Below are 20,084 nucleotides of genomic sequence, written 5' to 3' on the forward strand. Positions count from 1 at the left end.
TTCCCCTCTCTACACCACCAGTGTTATCCAAGGGAAAGGCAAAGGTTGATACAGCTTGGCACCTGTGACATCACAACTCATTTCTACAGCTGAGCAAACTGGAGCAACATGAAATAAAGTGTCTTGCTCAAGAACACAACATGCAGCCCAGTCCATTTCTGTTATGTTTCCTGATAGAATTGACTTGAGTCATGTTGTTGCACAATGAACAGGGCTTGCCTCTCTTGTGGCTGAGTTTCAAGGTACAGCATGCAGAAACTCCAGTGTTAGTTTTCTTGGAGTGAGAAGTAGAGGTTAATAGTTCTCTTATATTTTTATTCCATCTGAAGGTTAATGATGTAAAAAAACATCATACAAACATGTCTGAGGCTTGGATTGACTTTAAGAAGGCATATGATATGATGGTTCATTCTTCGGTCGTTAAATGCCTTGGTGATGGATTACGTCAGCTATGTTTACCTTAGTGATGGATTGTGTCAATCGTACAAAGTAAAGAACTCTTCTCTCTTTATCTATAAAAACTTCTGTTGAGTTACTTCAGTCCTACATAAACTATTATTATTATTATTATTATTATTATTATTATTATTATTATTATTATTTGTAAAGAATAAAAAGTTTAGGAAGGTTATTATTATTATTTTTTTTTTTTTCAGGTGTTGTCATGAAGAATGGAGATAGATTAGAAGTAGAGATCCGTGGTTGCTCAATCTGGTCTGTTGAGGTAATTTGTGTTGAGTTTTGTGTATTTATTACTTTTAATCCTGCAGGTGTATATACATGATTGTAGGTCTAGTTAGGTGCACATGTGTGTGTGTTTGACCCCACCACTGCCTGACGACCAGTGTTGATTTCTGAACATCCCTGTAACTTAGCAGTTCAACAAAAGAGACTGATATAGAATAAGTACTGGCGTCAATTTGTTTCATTAAACCCTTCAAGGCAGTGCTCCATCATGGCTGCAGTCCAATGACTGAAAAAAACAATAATGATAATATGGCCCTGAATAAATAAGAAGGATGTAATTGTCATGAATAGGATGTTTTAAATCATGGGTTTACTACTTCCTTGAGGCTAATCAGGAACAATAATACTTATAAAATACTAGAATAAGTTTTATGGCACGAGGAAGAAAGGAAGTCAAATATTTTTTTATGTATATAAGTAAAGAAAAGATTCTTCCATTGTTTCAAACTAATTTTTCTATCATTTTTAATTTATGTGTGTATGTATATGTGTTTGTATGTGTGTTTGTATGCTGATGCCACATAAAACCACTCACACCAGTGCTACATTAAAAGCATCCAGTACTCTCTGTAAAGTGGATGGTATTAGGAAGGGCATCAAGCTGTAGAAACCAGGCCAAAACAGACAAATGGAGCCCAGGCAGCTCTCCAGCTGGCCAGCTTCTATCAAACTGTTCAACCTATGCCAGTATGGAGGAGAGAATTTATATGACTATGATATACGTGGTCTGATCAATAAGTATCTGGACTGTTGCCATAGTAACGAAGCTAAAGCACACAAAGTAAAACTGCTTGGTACAGACTGACCTTGACCTCTGCTGTGCATGTGCACTAAGTTTTAATGTTCTAGCTCATTTCCGCTATTTACAGCAGTGCTTGGAAGGAAGGTGTGTAGTGTGTGATTGTTGCATTGACCATGACAGAAAGTTGAGAGAATCTGCATCAAATTTTGTCAAAAGCTTGTCGATATCTGCTTAGAGGCCTACACAAAGTTTTCAAAAATTTTCTATCATTTTCGACACAATCAAGATCTTGTGCAGCTGAAACTCGAGTGTCTTTTTGGTCAACTGAAAGCAGTTTCGGCACAAACTTGGCAGACATGCGACTCATACCCAAATCTTCAGTGATAATGGACTGAACTGAACCATAGCTAATCTGCACATCCTCTAATAACTCATGGATAGTGATTTGACAATTTCTCCTCACAGCTGCATGCACATCTGCAATGTTTTTCTCAGTTCTGCTAGTTGCAGGTCTCCCAGAACATTTATCAATATCAACATTTTTTCAGCCATCTTGGAAACATCCGAACCACTCATACACTCCTCTCCATACACTTTCTGCAACTTTGCATCGGCCTCTAAGCAGGTATCATGGTTAATGCAATGATAATATGCTACATACTTTCCTTCCAAGCACTGCTGTAAACAGCAGAAGTAAGCTAGAGTGTTAAAACTTAGTACGTATGCACAACAAAGTTCACGTTTAATCTGTGCCAAGTGGCTTCACTCTGTATGCTTTAGCTTCATTACTATAGCAACAGTTCAGTTACTTATTGATCAGACCTCATATGTATGTATGTGTGTGTTTATATTTGCATCATCATCATCATTGTCATCGTTTAACGTCCACTTTCCATGCTGGTATGAGCTGGACAGTTTGACTGAGGGCTGGCAAGCCAGAAGGCTGCACCAGATTCCAATCTGATCTGGTAAAATTTCTACAGCTGGATGCCCTTCCTAATGCCAACCACTCCGAGAGTGGCACAAAGGCCAGTCAGGTGGTACTGGCATCGGTCATGACAATGACTTCACTTGTGTCAACAGGTCTTTGCAAGTGCAGTTTAAAGCCCAATGATTGAAGAATACTCTTAAATGGGCTGGTTATTCTACACTGGCATAGGCCATGGTTACAGTCTCACTTGGATTGCTGGGTCTTCTCAAGCACAGCATATCTCCAAAGGTCTCGGTCACTTGTCATCGCCTTCGTGAGGCCCAACATTTGAAGGTCATGCTTCACTACTTCATCTCAGGTTTTCTTGGATCTACCTCTTCCACAGGTTCTCTCTACTGCATGGGTGTGACACTTCTTCACACAGCTGTCCTCATCCATATGTAACACATAACCATACCAGTGCAGTCGTCTCTTTTGCACACCACATCTAATGCTTCTTATGTCCAACTTTTCTCTCAGGGCACTTACACTCTGTCTTGTGTGCACACCGACATTACACATCTAGCAGAGCATACTAGCTTCATTTCTTTCAAGCTTACACATGTCCTCAGCAGTCACAGCCCATGTTTTACTGCTATGTAGTGTGGCTATTCGCACACATGCGTCACACAGTCTACCTTTTACTCTGAGCGAGAGGCCCTTTGTCACCAGCAGAGGTAGGGGCTCTCTGAACTTTGCCCAGGCTATTCTTATTCTAGAAGCTATACTCTCAGAGCATCCTCCACTGCTATTGACTTGGTCATCTTGGTAATGGAAGCTATCAACTACTTCTCGTTTTTGCCCCTGAGCATTTGCTACACACAAAAACTATCTTCCCAGTTAGCCTTTCTTTGATATTGCTGCACCTCTTATGTGTCCATAGTTTACACTGGGTACATCTTATGGAGTTTCTACCTATGCCTTTTCTACAGATCGAGCAGGGCCATCTACCTGAAGGGATTTGTGATTTGTCTGCCTTCCTAGTTATTAAGACTTTGGTTTTGCTAGATTGACTCTAAGGTCCTTCGATTCTAGACCTTGCTTCCACACCTGAAATTTCTCCTCTAGTTCTGATATTGACTCAGTTATTAGAGCAAAGTCATCAGCATAGAGAAGCTCCCAGGGGTATCCTGACCTTGAATTCCTCTGTTATTGCCTGGAGGACTATGATAAATAAAAGGGGTCTGAGGACTTAACCTTGGTGGACCTCTACCCCTATCCGCAATTCTTCACTATACTCGTTGCCAACCCTCACCTTACTGAGAGCATCCCTGTACATGGTTTGTACAGCTCTCATTAACCACTCGTCTATCCCTAGTTTCTGCATTGTCCACCAGATAAGGGATCAGAGGACCCTGTCAAAGACTTTCTCCATGTCAGGTACAGAGGTTTATCTTTGGCTAGGAATTTCTCCTGCAGCTATCTTACCAGATATAAGCATCAGTGGTGCTTTTCCCTGGCACAAACCCAAACTGCATCTCATGTAAACTAACTCTCTCCCTAATTAGTTGGGCTATGACCCTCTCTGTGACTTTCATTACCTGATCTAACAACTTGATACCTCTGTAATTATTCATATCTAATGTATCACCTTTACCTCTGTAGCTGTTGACTATGGTGCTGCTACAACAGTCATTGGGTATGACTCCTTCATGTATTACCTGATTGACTATACGGGTGACTAGACTATAGCCGACACCGCAGACATTTTAAGCATCTCTGTGGTGATTCCTGACGAGCCAGGGGCTTTCCCTGTCTTCATACCCCTAATTGCTTTGTCTACCAAGCTACTGTCAATTCGGAAAGCTGGTCCCTCTTTTGGATTGACATTCGGCAAATTCTCTTTCTCCCATTCATTCTCTTCATTTAGCAACCTTTCATAGTGGCATCTCCAAGTCTCTCTCTTTGCAGCCTTGTTAAATGCAAGTGAGCCATCATCAATGTGGATACATTTCTCTTCTATGACATCACAATTCTCTCTCACACACTGTCTTGCAACACGAAACACTTCAAGTCTTTGGTCTTCACAATGCAGAACATTGACAAATTTTTTCTTATCTGCTTCCCCTCTGGCAAAATAAACCTGTCTCCTAGCTTCCCTTCTGGCAATCTGATACAATTCCCTGCTACCACCATTCTTCCAGTCCTTCTATGCCTGTTTATTTTTCCTAATGGCCCTGTCAACTACATTGTTCTACCACCACATTACCATGGGTCAAGATGGGACTTTGCACCAGCCACAGATCTGGTTAGTAGCCCACAACAAGTTGTTCCATAGGAACCTCCAGTTGTCTTCTGCATCATGTGAAAGAATATTAATGATAATAATGAGATAGAATTGGGCATTTGCATTCTCAACTAGAGCTATAACCAACAGTTTTCAGTCAACCAAACTGTGACAAAATTAGATAAATGAACGAATAAATGACAATAATAAATGAGCGTGAAAGAGAGGGAGAAGGGAGAGAGAGGGAAAGTTGGATTGAGTGAAGGGATCTTAAGTTTGTTCCTCTAAACATACAGCATGGAAGACGAAACTGTGTTTACATCGATAGATAATGAAATGAAATAATAAAGTAATTGTAATTTGTACTGAAAAAGAGGTTTTAGATGTGTGCTAGGCTGGAAAACAAAGTTACTTATCTGAACATCTTCTGATTTCTATCACGTGTGGTGAGGTATTAAAATATGAGGTAGGGGAATCTGAATGAGCTAGTTTATATAGGGTGAGGTGGGTGGGGGAGCAGAGGTAAAGTGTTGGGAGAAGCAAGTGATTAACGAAACTGAGAAAGAGGAAGAGAGAGAGACCAGAGTTAGGCTGGTCGAAGACAGAATATGAGGAGATGGAATTTTGGGATTTAGGCTAACATAATTGAACGAAGTGGAAGAATAGAAATTCAAATAATAAGATAGAATTGGGCACTGCAAAACAGCAAAAATTGAGGCTGCCGGTGTGAAAGAATATTAATGATTGTAATGAGATAGAATTGGGTATTTGCATTCTTAATTAGAACTATAACCAACAGTCAGCCAAACTGTGACATGCATATTTATACAATTATACATACATTCACACACACACACACACCTATTAATTAGGTGAACAAACAAGCCAAATAGATTTCATTCTCTCCAAGAAAAGGATAAACAGATGGTTGTGAGTGTACACCCAGCAGAGATGCAAATTGTTGGAAAAGGGAAATATAGAAGCTTAAAGATCCAGTGAAGAGTCAAAAATTTAAGGACCTATGAATATTCATGTTAAACATCAACTACTGATTCAGTCTCAACAATCTAGTTGGGCCTGGGAAAGTCATTACCCTTCTGACTAACTTATGAAAAACGTAATTGACTCTTTTTCAGTTTTCAATAAAATATTCCTTTTTTTAACTCTTTTTTCAGATGATTCGAGAGGAATCCCAAAAATTACTGGACAAAGATGAAGAGACCAAAAATGCCTTGTTTAATTCTGTATTACTTGATCAATTTTTGTGGGATTATCGTCAATTACATGCTGAAGAAATGGATGGTATCCCTATCCACAAGGTGCGATGCATATATTATTAATTGAAAAAAAATCTTTACATTCTTAGTATGGAAAAATAAAGATAAAGTTTTAATTACTTTTTAGATATTTTTTTGTTGTCACTTTTTTTCACACTGTATGCTAGTTAACCATTGGTTTAATGTAAATCGCTGCCATCATTCCTCATATCCAACCACGAATAATATTGATTCCATTGTTTTGTCATATTTGCAGTTGAATTCTATATAAGTAGATTATATGAACAACAGGAGGCGCAATGGCCCAGTGGTTAGGGCAGTGGACTCGCGGTCATAGGATCGCGGTTTCGATTCCCAGGCTGGGCATTGTGAGTGTTTATTGAGCGAAAACACCTAAAGCTCCACGGGGCTCCAGCAGGGGATGGTGGCGAACCCTGCTGTACTCTTCCACCACAACTTTCTCTCACTCTTATTTCCTGATTCTGTTGTGCCTGTAATTCAAAGGGTCAGCCTTGTCACACTGTCACGCTGAATATCCCCGAGAACTACGTTAAAGGTACATGTGTCTGTGGAGTGCTCAGCCACTTGCACGTTAATTTCACGAGCAGGCTGTTCCGTTGATCGGATCAACTGGAACCCTTGACGTCGTAAGCGACGGAGTGCCAACAATATGAACAACAAACAAAATTACATGAAAATTTAAATGCATTGAATGAATTACACTTTAGTTTCAATGAGTTATTAATTTAGTTGTTTCATCATTGTAACTACCTGTTGTAAAACAGTCTTTTGCCACTGTTGTATCTGTCTTTTGATGACGGTTGTCGCTCTGACAGATAGTGTTATATTTCAAAATTGTCAATAGAATGGTTCTCTCTGGCACTGTACAACCCTTAGTCGTACAGTGTTATTATCCTCAAAAGGTTGGAACATTATAACGTCCACTCAGTATCACAGTATGATTACTATATCAGCACAGACATGACTATTAACATAGTCTACATGTACTGTTGATCTTCCGACTTTTCCTCTGTCGACTGGCTTCTGTCTATTTATAATGGCTGGCTACTTTCACTTCTTACTGGGAGGGGTGTACATTTTTATTATACAACACTACCTTTTACCTATTTATAATAGAGTACAATTGATATGATGAAATTTACACAAATGCCTGTATTCTGAATATAATCCTCCGGGACAACCAGCATATGGCTGGGCCCATTATCACTGATGTACTCCAGTTTATGGACTTTTACATAGTTCCCACATCCCACTTTCACTCACATTACTTAGCTGGATCTCAAACTTTAATAGAAAACACATGCACAAGGTACTACATACTAGGATTGAACCTCATGATTGCAAAGCAAATTTCTTAACCATTCAACCTTTTAAAATAGGTTCACACATTTAATAATGCTTTTTCCTTTTGTATCACTTCATTTATTCCACTATTCCCACCTCTCTCTTTTTTCTCCTTTCTCTCTCCATTTTCCATTACCAGCGCCAACATCACTGCCAATATCTCTGCTGCCTCCATTCCATAACTATCTACTGTTTACTTATTCTATTTTGATTACTTTCATTTTCATGACACAGTAGGTAGATAGGAAGGTACTAGTGTATTAATAAATAGTTTTAGTCTAGATAAGCCCCAGATGGCACATTCTTCATATACATATATGTATGCATGTATATCTATTTTGTAGCAAATCAAATAATTAGTTCCAAATGTGGAACTTGGTTTCTAATTAACAGGGCCTAAAAATATATCTAGCAAAGTCACTTTAGCAGGATAGGATGCAAATGCTTACAGCCACTAAGAAATTGGCCATGCTCAATATTTAGAACTGAAGTAGGTAGGAATTCCATTCTGTGTATTTAATGTAAACTATAGAAACTCAAAACATTTGGGGCATAGGCAAACTGATAGAGAAAAGGAACTTCCTATGTAACAGATGAAAGGGAAGAATTAGCAGTAAGAGCTCGAAGTCTTTTGTCCTTGCTCAAGCTACATAGCTAGGGTAAGAACAATGTGGAAAACAGTTCAGAAATCTGTTGCTTCTGTTGACATCAATATGACTATCTCTGAGTGACGGATGGAACCAGTTTGCTAAATGAACACCAATGCAAAAATAGATGTGGTGGGTAAGCCTGTGAGTATAATTCTTTTTAGATTTTTAGTCTATTTACCCCTTCATACTCCATGTATTATATTTTGTCTCCTTATCACATTCATTTCATTACATGGTGTATTAGTAAATGGGAAATTACATGAATCACCCGACAGGGAGTCGTTAATAATGTGAAAATGGCTTAAAGCTTGCAGTCACTTGACATTTACTGAGTGATGGGTCTAGTATTGAAAATATCTGTAGCATCTTTGTTCAAGCATCAGGAAACGGTAAGGGACTTGAAAAGCTGATAGTCTGCAATGGATCAGAAGTGATCACAGGGATTATGCACAAAGTCATGTGATCTTTTGAGCTTTTGGAATTTAATATGAAAAAAATTGGTGGGCTTGCTCAAGTACTGACAGGCATCACATATATCTACAAAATGAAACATACAATTTTGAAAAAATTTGTGATGTGTGTCAGTATGTATGTGTGCGTGCTCACCATTTTCCTTTTCACATCAAATTCTAATATAATTGTAATTTACACACTCTGAAAGGTGTTTGTAGAAAATTGCATTTAAAAATACCCATTTTCCCAAAAGTTATGAGAAAAAGCTGACTTGTGAATTTTCTGATCTAGAGAGTTACTCATAGTCTAGACTGTAGTGCTTAGGCTGAAGGGCCTAGCTGTGAATTATAGAGTGGAATAGTCTTAACTTTGGCTAATGTACTGAGGGGATCTAGACTGTGACTCAAACTCATAGGCTAGGTACCCTTACTGTGAACTATAGCTTGGAGGCTCTGGACTAAAAGTCATAGCCTAGGGGCTTCCTTCACTGTGAATCATAGTCTGGTAGGGTTGCCTAGATCATGACTCCTGGCCTTGACACAGCCCTAGACTGTGACTCATTGGCTGAGGGTTCTAGACTGACTCAAAGGCTGAAGGCCATAGCTGCCTCATAGTCTAAGATGTAACCTAGACTGTCACTCATGTTGGGTGGGCATAGACTGCGTCATACATTTGTATGATCTAGATGTGCATACCTATGTATATACATACAGACATATGTACAAGCATACTTACATAAATACAGGCATATGTCAAGCATGTGTACATGCAGATGTACTTAATGATGTATGTGCATAAATATGTACATAAATGTGTGCATCAATACATACATCCATTAATACTATGTGCATTAATACATACAGATGTATATGCATAGGTAGGTGTAGACATATGCACATGCATACACCTAGTCTGTACATGTATATATATTTACACCTGTACATACAGATATGCGTACACAACTACATATGAATGTATGCGCATACAGACACACACACACACACATAAACTGTGTACAGTTGTGAAAATCAGCTGCCCAGCAGATGTTAACATAATGATAAAAATTAACAAAAAAGAAAATGCTTCCACTGAACTATTGAGGAATCTACAGTTATCCTACCCAGATTACAGGTTCTGGTTTATACCTGTAATTATTGGGGCACTGGGATATGTAACACACTGCCTAAGTACCAATCTTGAGAAATTAGGCTGCTCAAAACCAGAAAAGAGAAAGCTGATTCAAAGACTACAGATTCAAGCCATCACTGGAACTATAAAAATCTGTAAAACTTTCCTGAAGTTTGTCATTTAAGTATATATGAGCATGCCTAGACATGCAGCAGAATTCTTAAGGATGAGAGACAAGTGGTTCATGATATAGCTGAGCAGATTTCTAGTGAAATTGGATAAAGTGATAGAGTCTCACAGTGTCCATTATGCATGAGGATACATGCATAAAACAAAACACACAAATCTACACATATACATGCATACAAAAATACCCTGTTGATGTTGTTGAAATTCCAATGAAGGAGCCTTGGATCTAGGTTAGAAACCGGCTCTTTCTCTATTGGCATGAAATCTTGAAATATAACTAAAAAACAACATACCTACATATTTTCATCTGCCCATTCATTTTGTTGGAGTAGTAATGGAGTGGTACAGAAAACTATCTATTAATTATTGACAATTTATGAAACCTACAGTTTCTTTCACGTTTATGTAGTTGATTATCAGGGGAAGTCCCTTTTAACTTTTCAGATTGGTGCAATCAGTATGGTTCGGGTTTTGTTGATTGATGCCTATAAGGAAAATGTAAGTAGCAGAGGAATCTGGTTCAGGGAAAATAGCTTGAAGAAAGTATTTAATGTAGGGTTTTTGAAGTAAGACAATAAGGATGAAGAGGGGAAGTGAGATGGGTGAACCAGGCGGGCTTGTGTGGCAGTAGTATGCAACTTATTATCTCATAGGAGCTTAAGTAAATGTATCCCTGGTAGGAGAAATGATAAGAAACAATAACACATCTGTGAAGCAATAATTATAGAATGTTGGTGCATGAATATTCACTATTTTTACTTATTCATTTTGTTTATGCCATCTAAGATGTTTGTGTGTGTAGTAGTAACACTTGAGATTTGTTGAGCAGCAGCATCTGATCAGAGTTGAAATATTTTCTGACTCTGAAGCAGAAATCTCGTATTTAAAAAGTAGTTTTTAATAATGATATAAATTATAATAATGTATAATAATACATTATAATAATAATGTACAGTAGTAGTAATAATAATAATAATAATAATAATAATAATGTATAGTAATAATAATAATAATATAATAATAATAATAATATAGTTATAATAAAAAGTTTTAATAATGATATAAGTTATTATGAAGTTAACATTTCTAATGATTTTGACGGTTTTAGTTGTATGTATTTCATGTAAAGGGACAGTGTGCTGCAAAATTATTTTCTTTATATGTGTAGCGAATATATCTTTGTCTTAATAAAGGAAACTATGATGCCATTATAGGATGTCTTAGAATTTTCCGTTTATAAAAAAAGCTCAAATCTGCATGAAATGTTTAGGATGTGTGTAAATAATACCTGCGTGCCAAACATTTAGGTTGAGAAGATGATGGGGTAATCTTTAAAGGTAGTTTGGAGTAACTATAAGAAGATCATTGATATACAGAAAAAAGAGTGTGTTTAATATACCAAGCCCTAATATACTCTAGAATTGATAGCATGTGGTTTAAAGAGAGACCTGTTAACAATGTGATGGAGTAGTCTGGCTGGAAACTATTGACTTCAAAAATTTCAGATGGCTGGAATACAGGATGAGCAACTTTGCTTCAAAGGTTTTATACTAGACAAGTCACAATCTTAGCTGATATCAACATTGTTTTCATCAGAATTCTTAAGGATGAGAGACAAGTGGTTCATGATATAGTTGAGCAGATTTCCAGTGAAATTGGATAAAGTGATAGAGTCTCACATTGTACATTACATTTTATGTTGAAAGTATTGGGAATAGATCAGCAAGATTAAAGAAGTTATCATCTTTGAGAATGAACCTGATGCTGCATGTATCAACAGATATACTGTCGGCTATTTAAATAATTTCGTCTACAATATTGTACTGTTATATCTTTTAGTTCCAGATCGATCAAATTATTCAACTAAGAAATATAATCTTTCATAATGACTTAGCAGTGTAAGGCAATAAAAGCAAGGGAGACAACTCTAAAATTTACTCTGAAATGCAATGAGAAAATGTTTCGTGAATGAACATGGAATATTATTACGGAAACTTACCTAGGGACACTTTATGCATGAAAACTAAATGTAAAATGTGCACTAATATACACGATTTAGTGAACGAAGAAATTTAATTAAAATTACATCCTTAATGATGGAAATAATCATTACATAAATGATTAATTTTAGTAAGAAAAAAAATGGCAGAAAGGAAAATTCCAAAATTTAGTTAAAATTTATTAAATAGAGAATGTGATAAGAAGTGAGTGTGATCTTTAGCAGTATGTTGCCTATTCTGGTCATGTCTCAGTTTTATTAGGCTTCATCAACAATGCATAATCTAGTTGTAATCATTAGAGTTTGTAGTAACTAAAAAGGATTAGGTTTTTCAACTGAGTAACATTGTAAACCTGCAGTTAGTGCAAAACGTAACAATAATAGACAATTCGTTATGTCACTATTAGGAATCCTGTCCATCTCTGCAACAGTTATATGAAATTAGTGTAATCATGCAGTGTATTTCTTGTAAATCTCTCTCCCTCCCTCTCTCCCCCCTCTCTCTCACACATACACACACACACACACAACAGAAATATTATGGCTGATTTTGTTAACTGTACTGGAGAAAATTTAACTGATGAAAATTTGTTACAGCTTATTGTTTGCAAATTTTAGAGATAAAGACACTTCCAATTCCAAAAAATGTATTTATCAGAATTATAGCTTAATTGGAAATATTTTCCTTTTTGCTTGATTTTTTTGTTAAATAATAAGAGTTATTCAGACTATTAACATCATCTTTTGACCAGCATAATTTCTGATTATCTTCAGGTATCAATAAAGTTACTATCAAATCATAGACCATTCATTGGTAACTCTATATGAAAAATCTGTAAGATTTTAAAGGAAGAATGGAAACACAGAAATAAATTCCTTTTAACTTCTCTGAACTCACAGGCAGACTTAAAGTCACTAATACATGTTAACAAAACAGTGTTACCCAGTGGTTCTACTGCTTAAATTAGTTAGTGGTGCATATCCTTTGATAACTATTTACAAGTAGTGGACACTGACAAAATAATACTTGAATAATTTTGATCATGGACACTAAACAGTGCTGGTGATAGGATGCAAACTACTAATGCTTTGGCTAGTAGTCTGACACATTGTCAAGGCCAATTACAGCTCTAGAGCCAACATATTGATAACTGGGATTGATATAATCAACTTAACTTCTCCTTTGAAATTGTTGTCCCTGTACTAAAATTTGAAACCAATATTTTGTACAACCCTTTGTATAAGACATCTTAGAGTATTCAGTAATGATTTCTCATAAATTTTGGAGCCTATTTTTATGTAACAAAATGAGCAATTGTTGCACATTATGTTTTATTGTAATTGTTATCATTATAATAAGTGCAAGCAGGCTTGTATGGTTAAGAAGTTTGCTGCAGAAGTACATGGTCCAGTCGAACTGCATGGGCACAATAGGTACAGTTTGGCTCATACATTGTGATTGAAATTGGTAGGCAGAAATGGAAGGAGCCTGTTTTGTGTGTGTGTGTGTGTGTGTGAGAGAGAGAGGGGGAGAGAAAGAGAAAGATAGAGAGAGGGAGAGAGAGAGAAAGAAAGAGAGAGAGAGAAAGGGAGAGAGAGAGAGAAAGAGAGAGAGAGAGAGAGAGAGAGAGAGTTCATATTTCTCCTCATCTTCTGTTTGCTGATTGTAAATAAGACCCTCACTATTCATTAGCTTGCAGTCTACTGCAAAAGCATGGAAATGTAGATGTTAAAACAATGATGATGATGACAATTACATGCCAGGTTTGGTTGTTATTTTTGCTGCTTTCATTGACTCCTGTGACTTTCTGTCACCATCCAATTCCATTATAAATTTAAATTAGGAGCTTGAGTCATAGTGAATCTTTCATTAGTTGATTACACAACCATGGATGCCACCCCTATTTATCATTTTTAACTCTTCAGTTGTGTGTACATGAATGTAGAGCCTCAATGTATATGTGTGTATATATAGAGGATCAGTTTAACTCTGTATGTTCACTTGACCTGCTAGATATAGCAACAAAATCTCCTGTAAATCACCCTACCATTTCAAGAAGCAACACATTGAACAGTATAGTCCTGGGATTGTGAATGGGATGTCTTTAATCATAAGTTTACTTGATCAGGGCTGCTTTGAAATTAAAAAATAAGAATAATGAAAATAGAATAGTGGAATAAATTTTATGCTGTAAGAAGAGAAAACTAATGTTTCAAATACTTTTCCCTCTTCAGAGAAAGAGTGAGAGGAAAAATGCAGATGTATTGTATTTTAGATTTAATTGCTAATGAGAGCATGAATTAATAAGCAGAGTGACATAGAGTGGTAAGTTATGGGAAAGAGCCAGAGGAAAACTTGTGAGAGGTGACATAAGTAGTTTTCAAGTTGTATGATAAAGGAGGGATGGTAATAAGATTCAAGCTAGTTGAAATGAGAGGAAGGTTGTGAGGGCCAAGTCATGTGCATCTGAAGAAACTTTGTGAGTGAACATGAGCTCATGAGATGAAATGTACATATAATTGAAATAGCTGCCTTTGTCTTGCAGTGTCACAGTAACGATTGCCTCATTTAACAGCAATAAAAATAGCTAAAATGGCATACCAGCAAATAGTTTTTAAACTATTTATATATAGTCATAGACTGATGATTCAATTTGTCACTGGTTCAGTTCAGGTCTGTGATGTTGATAAACCACAAAAGTAGTGAAATATCAGAATCCATCACTTCTGAATGGGATCTGAAGTGAGTTGTCTTGCCTGTCTATGTCTTTCAGGTATTATAACATCCAGTGAAATGAGGGAGTCATCCTTCAGGCACTTCACTGCAGCAAACCAGCAAACAAGTAAAATACATACACTGTGTGTGTGTGTGTGTGTGTGTACAGGCATAGTAATGTGATAAGAAGTTTGTATCCCAACTACTTAGTTTTAGGTCCAGTCCCATTGCATGGTTACCTTGGGGAAGTGACTTCTACTATAGCCCCAGGTCAACCAAAGCCTTGTGATCCTAGCTATTTGTTATATCACAGCATAAGTGGTTGAGTTTTTCATAGACACTTGTACCCTTAACCTAATCCTTAACAAAACACTGAGTGACAAGTTTGAATCTTTGAACTGTATGTGAAGAGCATAAGATGGATGTCCACTCAGTTTATCTCCTCAATTTCACTCACAATCTGAGGTTTCAGTCATTAGACTATGGGCACACTGGAACATTAAGGCCACCAATGGCTTCATGTGAAGAGATCTTCACAATTGTTCAAGTGTTGCCACATGGAAGTGTTGGTGTTCATCCCCATTTCTGGTGAGAATACATGATATTAGCATATATATACACACACACACATACACATCATATTAACGTGAATATATATATATATATATATGCACACGTGTGTGTGTGTACAGTAATACCTCACTTTACGAGGACCTGGTTTACAAGACCCCAGGTTTACAAGTTTTTACAAGTTTTATTTTCTGTTTACGAGTTTTCTCTATATGAGTGTTCCCCAGGAATGAATTAACTCATATATTGAGGCATTGCTGTATACACATATATACATACATATATATGTATATATGACAGGTTTCTTTCAGAAGAAACCTGTCATATAAACATATATATGTATGTATATATGTATATGTGTGTATATATGCTAATATCATGTATTCTCATGCTCAGATAATGTGATTGATATATATATATGCAGAACAGAATTTTGTCAAAGCAACGAAAATATTTTGGCAAATTAAATTTAAACGTTGAAGTGAATCTAATGGTTTTTGTGTTTCTTAAATGGCTTATAAACACCTTCCACTCTGCAATTGTTTTTGTTCCAGCACATAATCTCAGATCAGGTCACTTGCTATGCAAGTACATCTCTGTAATTCTGAAAGCTTGAGCCAGGCTACCGAACTCAGAGGAAAGCCTTTACTTGTTACTTGAGAAAAGTAACAGCTAAGCAACAGCTTAGTTTCATTAGACACTACATCTCACTGAAGATATATATATATATATGTATGTATCATCATTACCATAATCAATTTAATATCCACTATTCCATGCTTACATGGGCCAGAGGGAATTTGTTGAGGCACATTTTCTGCAGCTGGTTGCCCTTCCTCACCAACCCTCACCTATTTCAAAGTATTTCCCTTTGGCCAGGCTTTTGATGCTTATTTACAACCATCACATGAAGTTAAGACAAGAGTACCCACATATACAACAGGCTTTTTTTCAGTTTCATCTACCAATTCTACTCATAAGGATTTTATTGATTTGGCGCTATAGTAGAAGATACTTGCTGAAAGTGCTGCACAGTGAGACTGAACCCAAAACAACACAGTTGGGAAGCAAGCTTCTTGACCATACACCCACACCTTCATGCATGTGTGTATCTATCTATCTATCTATTTACCTATCTATCTCTCTATCTATCAATATATATATATATATATATATATATATATATATATATATATATATATATATATATATATATATATATATGTATGCACACACGAGCTATATTCACACATATCATACATGTTCTCTCTCTCTCATGCACACACACACACATTTATAATTTATTATAAGCATGAATGCAGCCCCTAAAGACTTGATCATGCCATTATTTAAGCAACAACATCTAATTGAGAAAATAAATGTATTCCTTTCTAAAATAGAAACTTTCCACTGGAATTACCTGTGCAGCTTGTGGAAAATTTGAAAATAATATAGATTTATAAGGAATGTGGATTTATTGAAATAAACCTGTCTAATTTTATTATTTTTTCAATGAATTTTTAATTTTTAGTGTTTACAGCTATTTTTGTATATGCTCTGCTGGATGTGTAATGTTAGCATGCATACACAACAGAGTGTAAGTGCCCTGAGAGAAAAGTTGAATGTAAGAAGCATCAGATGTGGTGTGCAAGAGAGACGACTGCACTGATATGGTCATGTGTTTCATATGGATGAGGACAGCTGTGTGAAGAAGTGTTACACCCTAACAGTGGAGGGAACCTGTGGAAGATGTAGACCCAGGAAGACATGGGATGAGGTGGTGAAGCACAACCTTCGAATGTTGGGCCTCACAGAGGAATGATAAGCAACCGAGACCATTGGATATATGCTGTGCTTGAGAAGACCTGGCAAGCCAAGTGAGATTGTAGTCATGGCCGATGCCAGTGTCGAATAACTGGCCTGTTTAAAAACATCCTTCAATCATCAGGCAATATGCTGTGCTTGTGAAGACCTGCTGAACCAAGTGAAGTCGTGGTCATGGCCGATGCCAGTGCTGCCTAATACACAAAAAGCACCATTTGAGCATGACTGATGCCAGCGCTACATGACTTGCACCTGTGCCAGTGGCACATAAAAAGCATCATTCGAGCATGGCTTACACCAGTGCCGCCTGACTGACTCCCATGCTGGTAGCAAGTAAAAAGTACTCACGGCACTCTCAAAGTGGTTGGCATTAGGAAGGGCATCCAGCTGTAGAAACCTTGCCAAATCAGATTGAAGCCTGGTGCAGCCTCCCAGTTTGCCAGTCTTCAGTCAAACTGTCCAACGCATGCTAGCATGGAAGGCAGATGTTAAATGACAACGATAATAATCATGATGATCTAGTTTCTTTGTCGTTACTATTCTCTTAAGCATAAAGTAGGTTAAATCTGTTTCTGTAAGTAAGGTAAGGAAAAGCAAAAAGACACATGTACTTTTCCAAAATTTAAATACATAATGAAATAAAATAAAAATAAAGAAATTAAAATATATCTAATATCTTCTTTTATCTTCTACTTGTTTCAGTCATTAGACTGTGGCCATGCTGGGGCACCGCCTTGAATTTTTAGTCAAATGAATTGACTCCAATGCTTTTTTTAAAGCCTGGTACTTATTCTATTGGGCTCTTTTGCCGAACCACTAAGCTAAGGGGACATAAACACACCAACATTGGTTGTCAAGCTGTGATGGGGAGACAAACACAGAGATATATATACATATATATATATATATATATATATACGACGGGCTTCTTTCAGGTTCTGTCTACCAGATCCACTCACAAGGCTTTGGTTGACCTGAGGCTATAGTAGAAGACACTTGCCTAAGGTGCTACACAGCAGGACTGAACCCGGAACCATGTGGATGGGAAGAGTATTAAATTTGTAGTTAAACTCTGTGGGTGAACCATAAAGTTATATAACCAACAAAATCATTTTACGGAAAAAAATGAAATGTAGTGAATGAATGAATTTCCAGTTTCAATAAACAGATGTTCAGTTATTCGATCACTGAAACTGCCAACTATTAAAGTAGTAATATATTAGCAAGGGAAGGCTTCCAATTCCTCAAATCATATAATATCTCATATCTTATATTTTTACACGTCTCAACGATTAGCCTTTACGTTTTTGAAGACTATTACTCTCCAACAATTCACTGCTTTCTTTGTAATTTATACAAGGGAGACAACCCAGTATCAACTTCGCTAGTCTCCTCAGGTTTTTAGTTTCAACTGCAAGTTCTCACAAAACATCGTGTAACACTTCAAACAGGGTTCCATGTTTAAGCCGTCATTTGAGCAATGCCTTCGACTGAAAATTCCCCAAACTACAAATATCCAAAATTCTCAAACATATTATTTGAAGCGATGCTGCGAAAAGATAAACAGTAATAACTCAGTTTGTCTCAAAATTTTAGAGGAAGCTCCTGCCTTAGTTGATCTAAAATCTGTCCATGACTTCTGGTCCATTTTATCTTAACTCCCTTGATGATCGTCATTTCTTTTACTTTTACTATATCACCTCTAAGATGACAATCACTAACAAGAATAGATAACTTTAACCCATTACCTACCAGTGATCTCATATGAGATCACTTAAAAATTACAAATTTCTTAATTATCTGTCAATATTTACACATATCTAACATTTTTGCTATATCTACTAGGTATATTTCTCTGATATTCAAATGAGGTTTGCTAATTTTTCACTTGATATCTCGCTTATTTCTATTTAAAATGTTATTTTGATCATTCCAGCGTGTTTCTAAGGCTGTTTTATGCTAGAAATCAAAGTTTCATAAAAAAAATTCCAGTTAATAGAATTATGGGAGGTAATGGGTTAAGGGCTCTATAAATGATAAATTGTCAATTTTACAAAGTCCATCTCATAATCTGGGCAGCTGTATCATAGCAGCCACTTAGACACTAGCATCACTACTACTTCACTGAGTGCAAGAGTCTTTGAAGCTGAAAGTGACCAACAAATTGGAGCCATCTTGTTCTTATATCTAACAAATTATGATAAAACCACCTTATAAAGACCCATCCACCAAGATGACATGTCATCAAAAGAGCAAATATTGTTTTCAAATTTTGGTACAAACCCAGTAAGCTAGGGAGAGAGGGTGGTCAGATGATTACATTGATCCCAGAGTTCAACTGATATTTATTTCATCGACCCTGAAAGGATGAAAGGTAAAATCAACCTCAGCGGAATTTGAGCTTAGAACATACAGATGGACGAAATGCTGCTAAGCATTTTGTCCAGCATACTAACAATTCTGCCAGCTCACTGGCCTAGAAGAGCAGATAATATTCAGATCTGAATGCTTTTCCTATGTTAAATATTATATGAAACATCTCTTAGATATAAGCTTTGATAATGCTTTATAAGATTCAAACAGCTTACTTTGGGATGTTTTTTCAGTATTACCCATTCTACAAACATCAAATAATACATTTGGACAAGTCTGTGTTGATACTCATATCATCTGACCTGCTGACCTTCCTTTCTTTATTTCTATTGAAGGTATGGATGATATGCATAAATCTTGAATTGACTAACTTCAGGTAGATAGCCCTGCTCGATTTGTAGAAAAGGCGTAGGTAGAAACTCTATAAGATGTACCCAGCGTAAGCTATGGACACTTAAGAGGTGCAGCAATATCAGAGGAAGGCTAACAGGGAAGATAGTTTTTGTATGTGGCAGATGATAGTTTTTGTATGTGGCACTGAAAATGTGCAGAGAACAACTTCTGCCATATTCCAGGGAGAAAAACTAGAAGTAGTTGATAGCTTCCGTTACCTAGGTGACCAAGTTTGTAGCAGGGGAGGGTGCACTGAAAGTATAGCTGCTAGAATAAGAATAGCCTGGGCAAAGTTCAGAGAGCTCTTACCTCTGCTGGTGATAAAGAGCTTCTTGCTCAGAGTAAAAGCAGACTGTATGACACATGTGCACGAACAGCCATGCTACATGGCAGTGAAACATGGGCCGTGACTGCTGAGGACATGCGTAAGCTCGCAAGGAATGAAGCCAGTATGCTCCGAT

At 36.8% G+C, this 20,084-nt stretch overlaps 1 protein-coding gene across 4 annotated transcripts in view; it reads left to right on the forward strand.

The window, feature by feature from the left end:
* LOC106878108 (queuosine salvage protein) overlaps positions 1 to 6,089 on the forward strand; it is a 38,742-nt gene extending 32,653 nt beyond the window's left edge. For all 4 annotated transcript variants that reach the window (XM_014927230.2, XM_014927235.2, XM_014927222.2 and 1 more), the window contains exons 9-10: positions 657 to 724; positions 5,862 to 6,089. In XM_014927230.2, coding sequence (XP_014782716.1) covers positions 657 to 724; positions 5,862 to 6,026 — 233 coding nt within the window. In that variant the 3' untranslated portion in view covers positions 6,027 to 6,089. The remainder of the gene's footprint in view (positions 1 to 656; positions 725 to 5,861) is intronic.
* Positions 6,090 to 20,084: the final 13,995 nt, after the last annotated feature.

This window comes from Octopus bimaculoides, chromosome 1, assembly GCF_001194135.2.
Source record: "Octopus bimaculoides isolate UCB-OBI-ISO-001 chromosome 1, ASM119413v2, whole genome shotgun sequence".
In the NCBI taxonomy this organism is placed as follows: domain Eukaryota; kingdom Metazoa; phylum Mollusca; class Cephalopoda; order Octopoda; family Octopodidae; genus Octopus; species Octopus bimaculoides.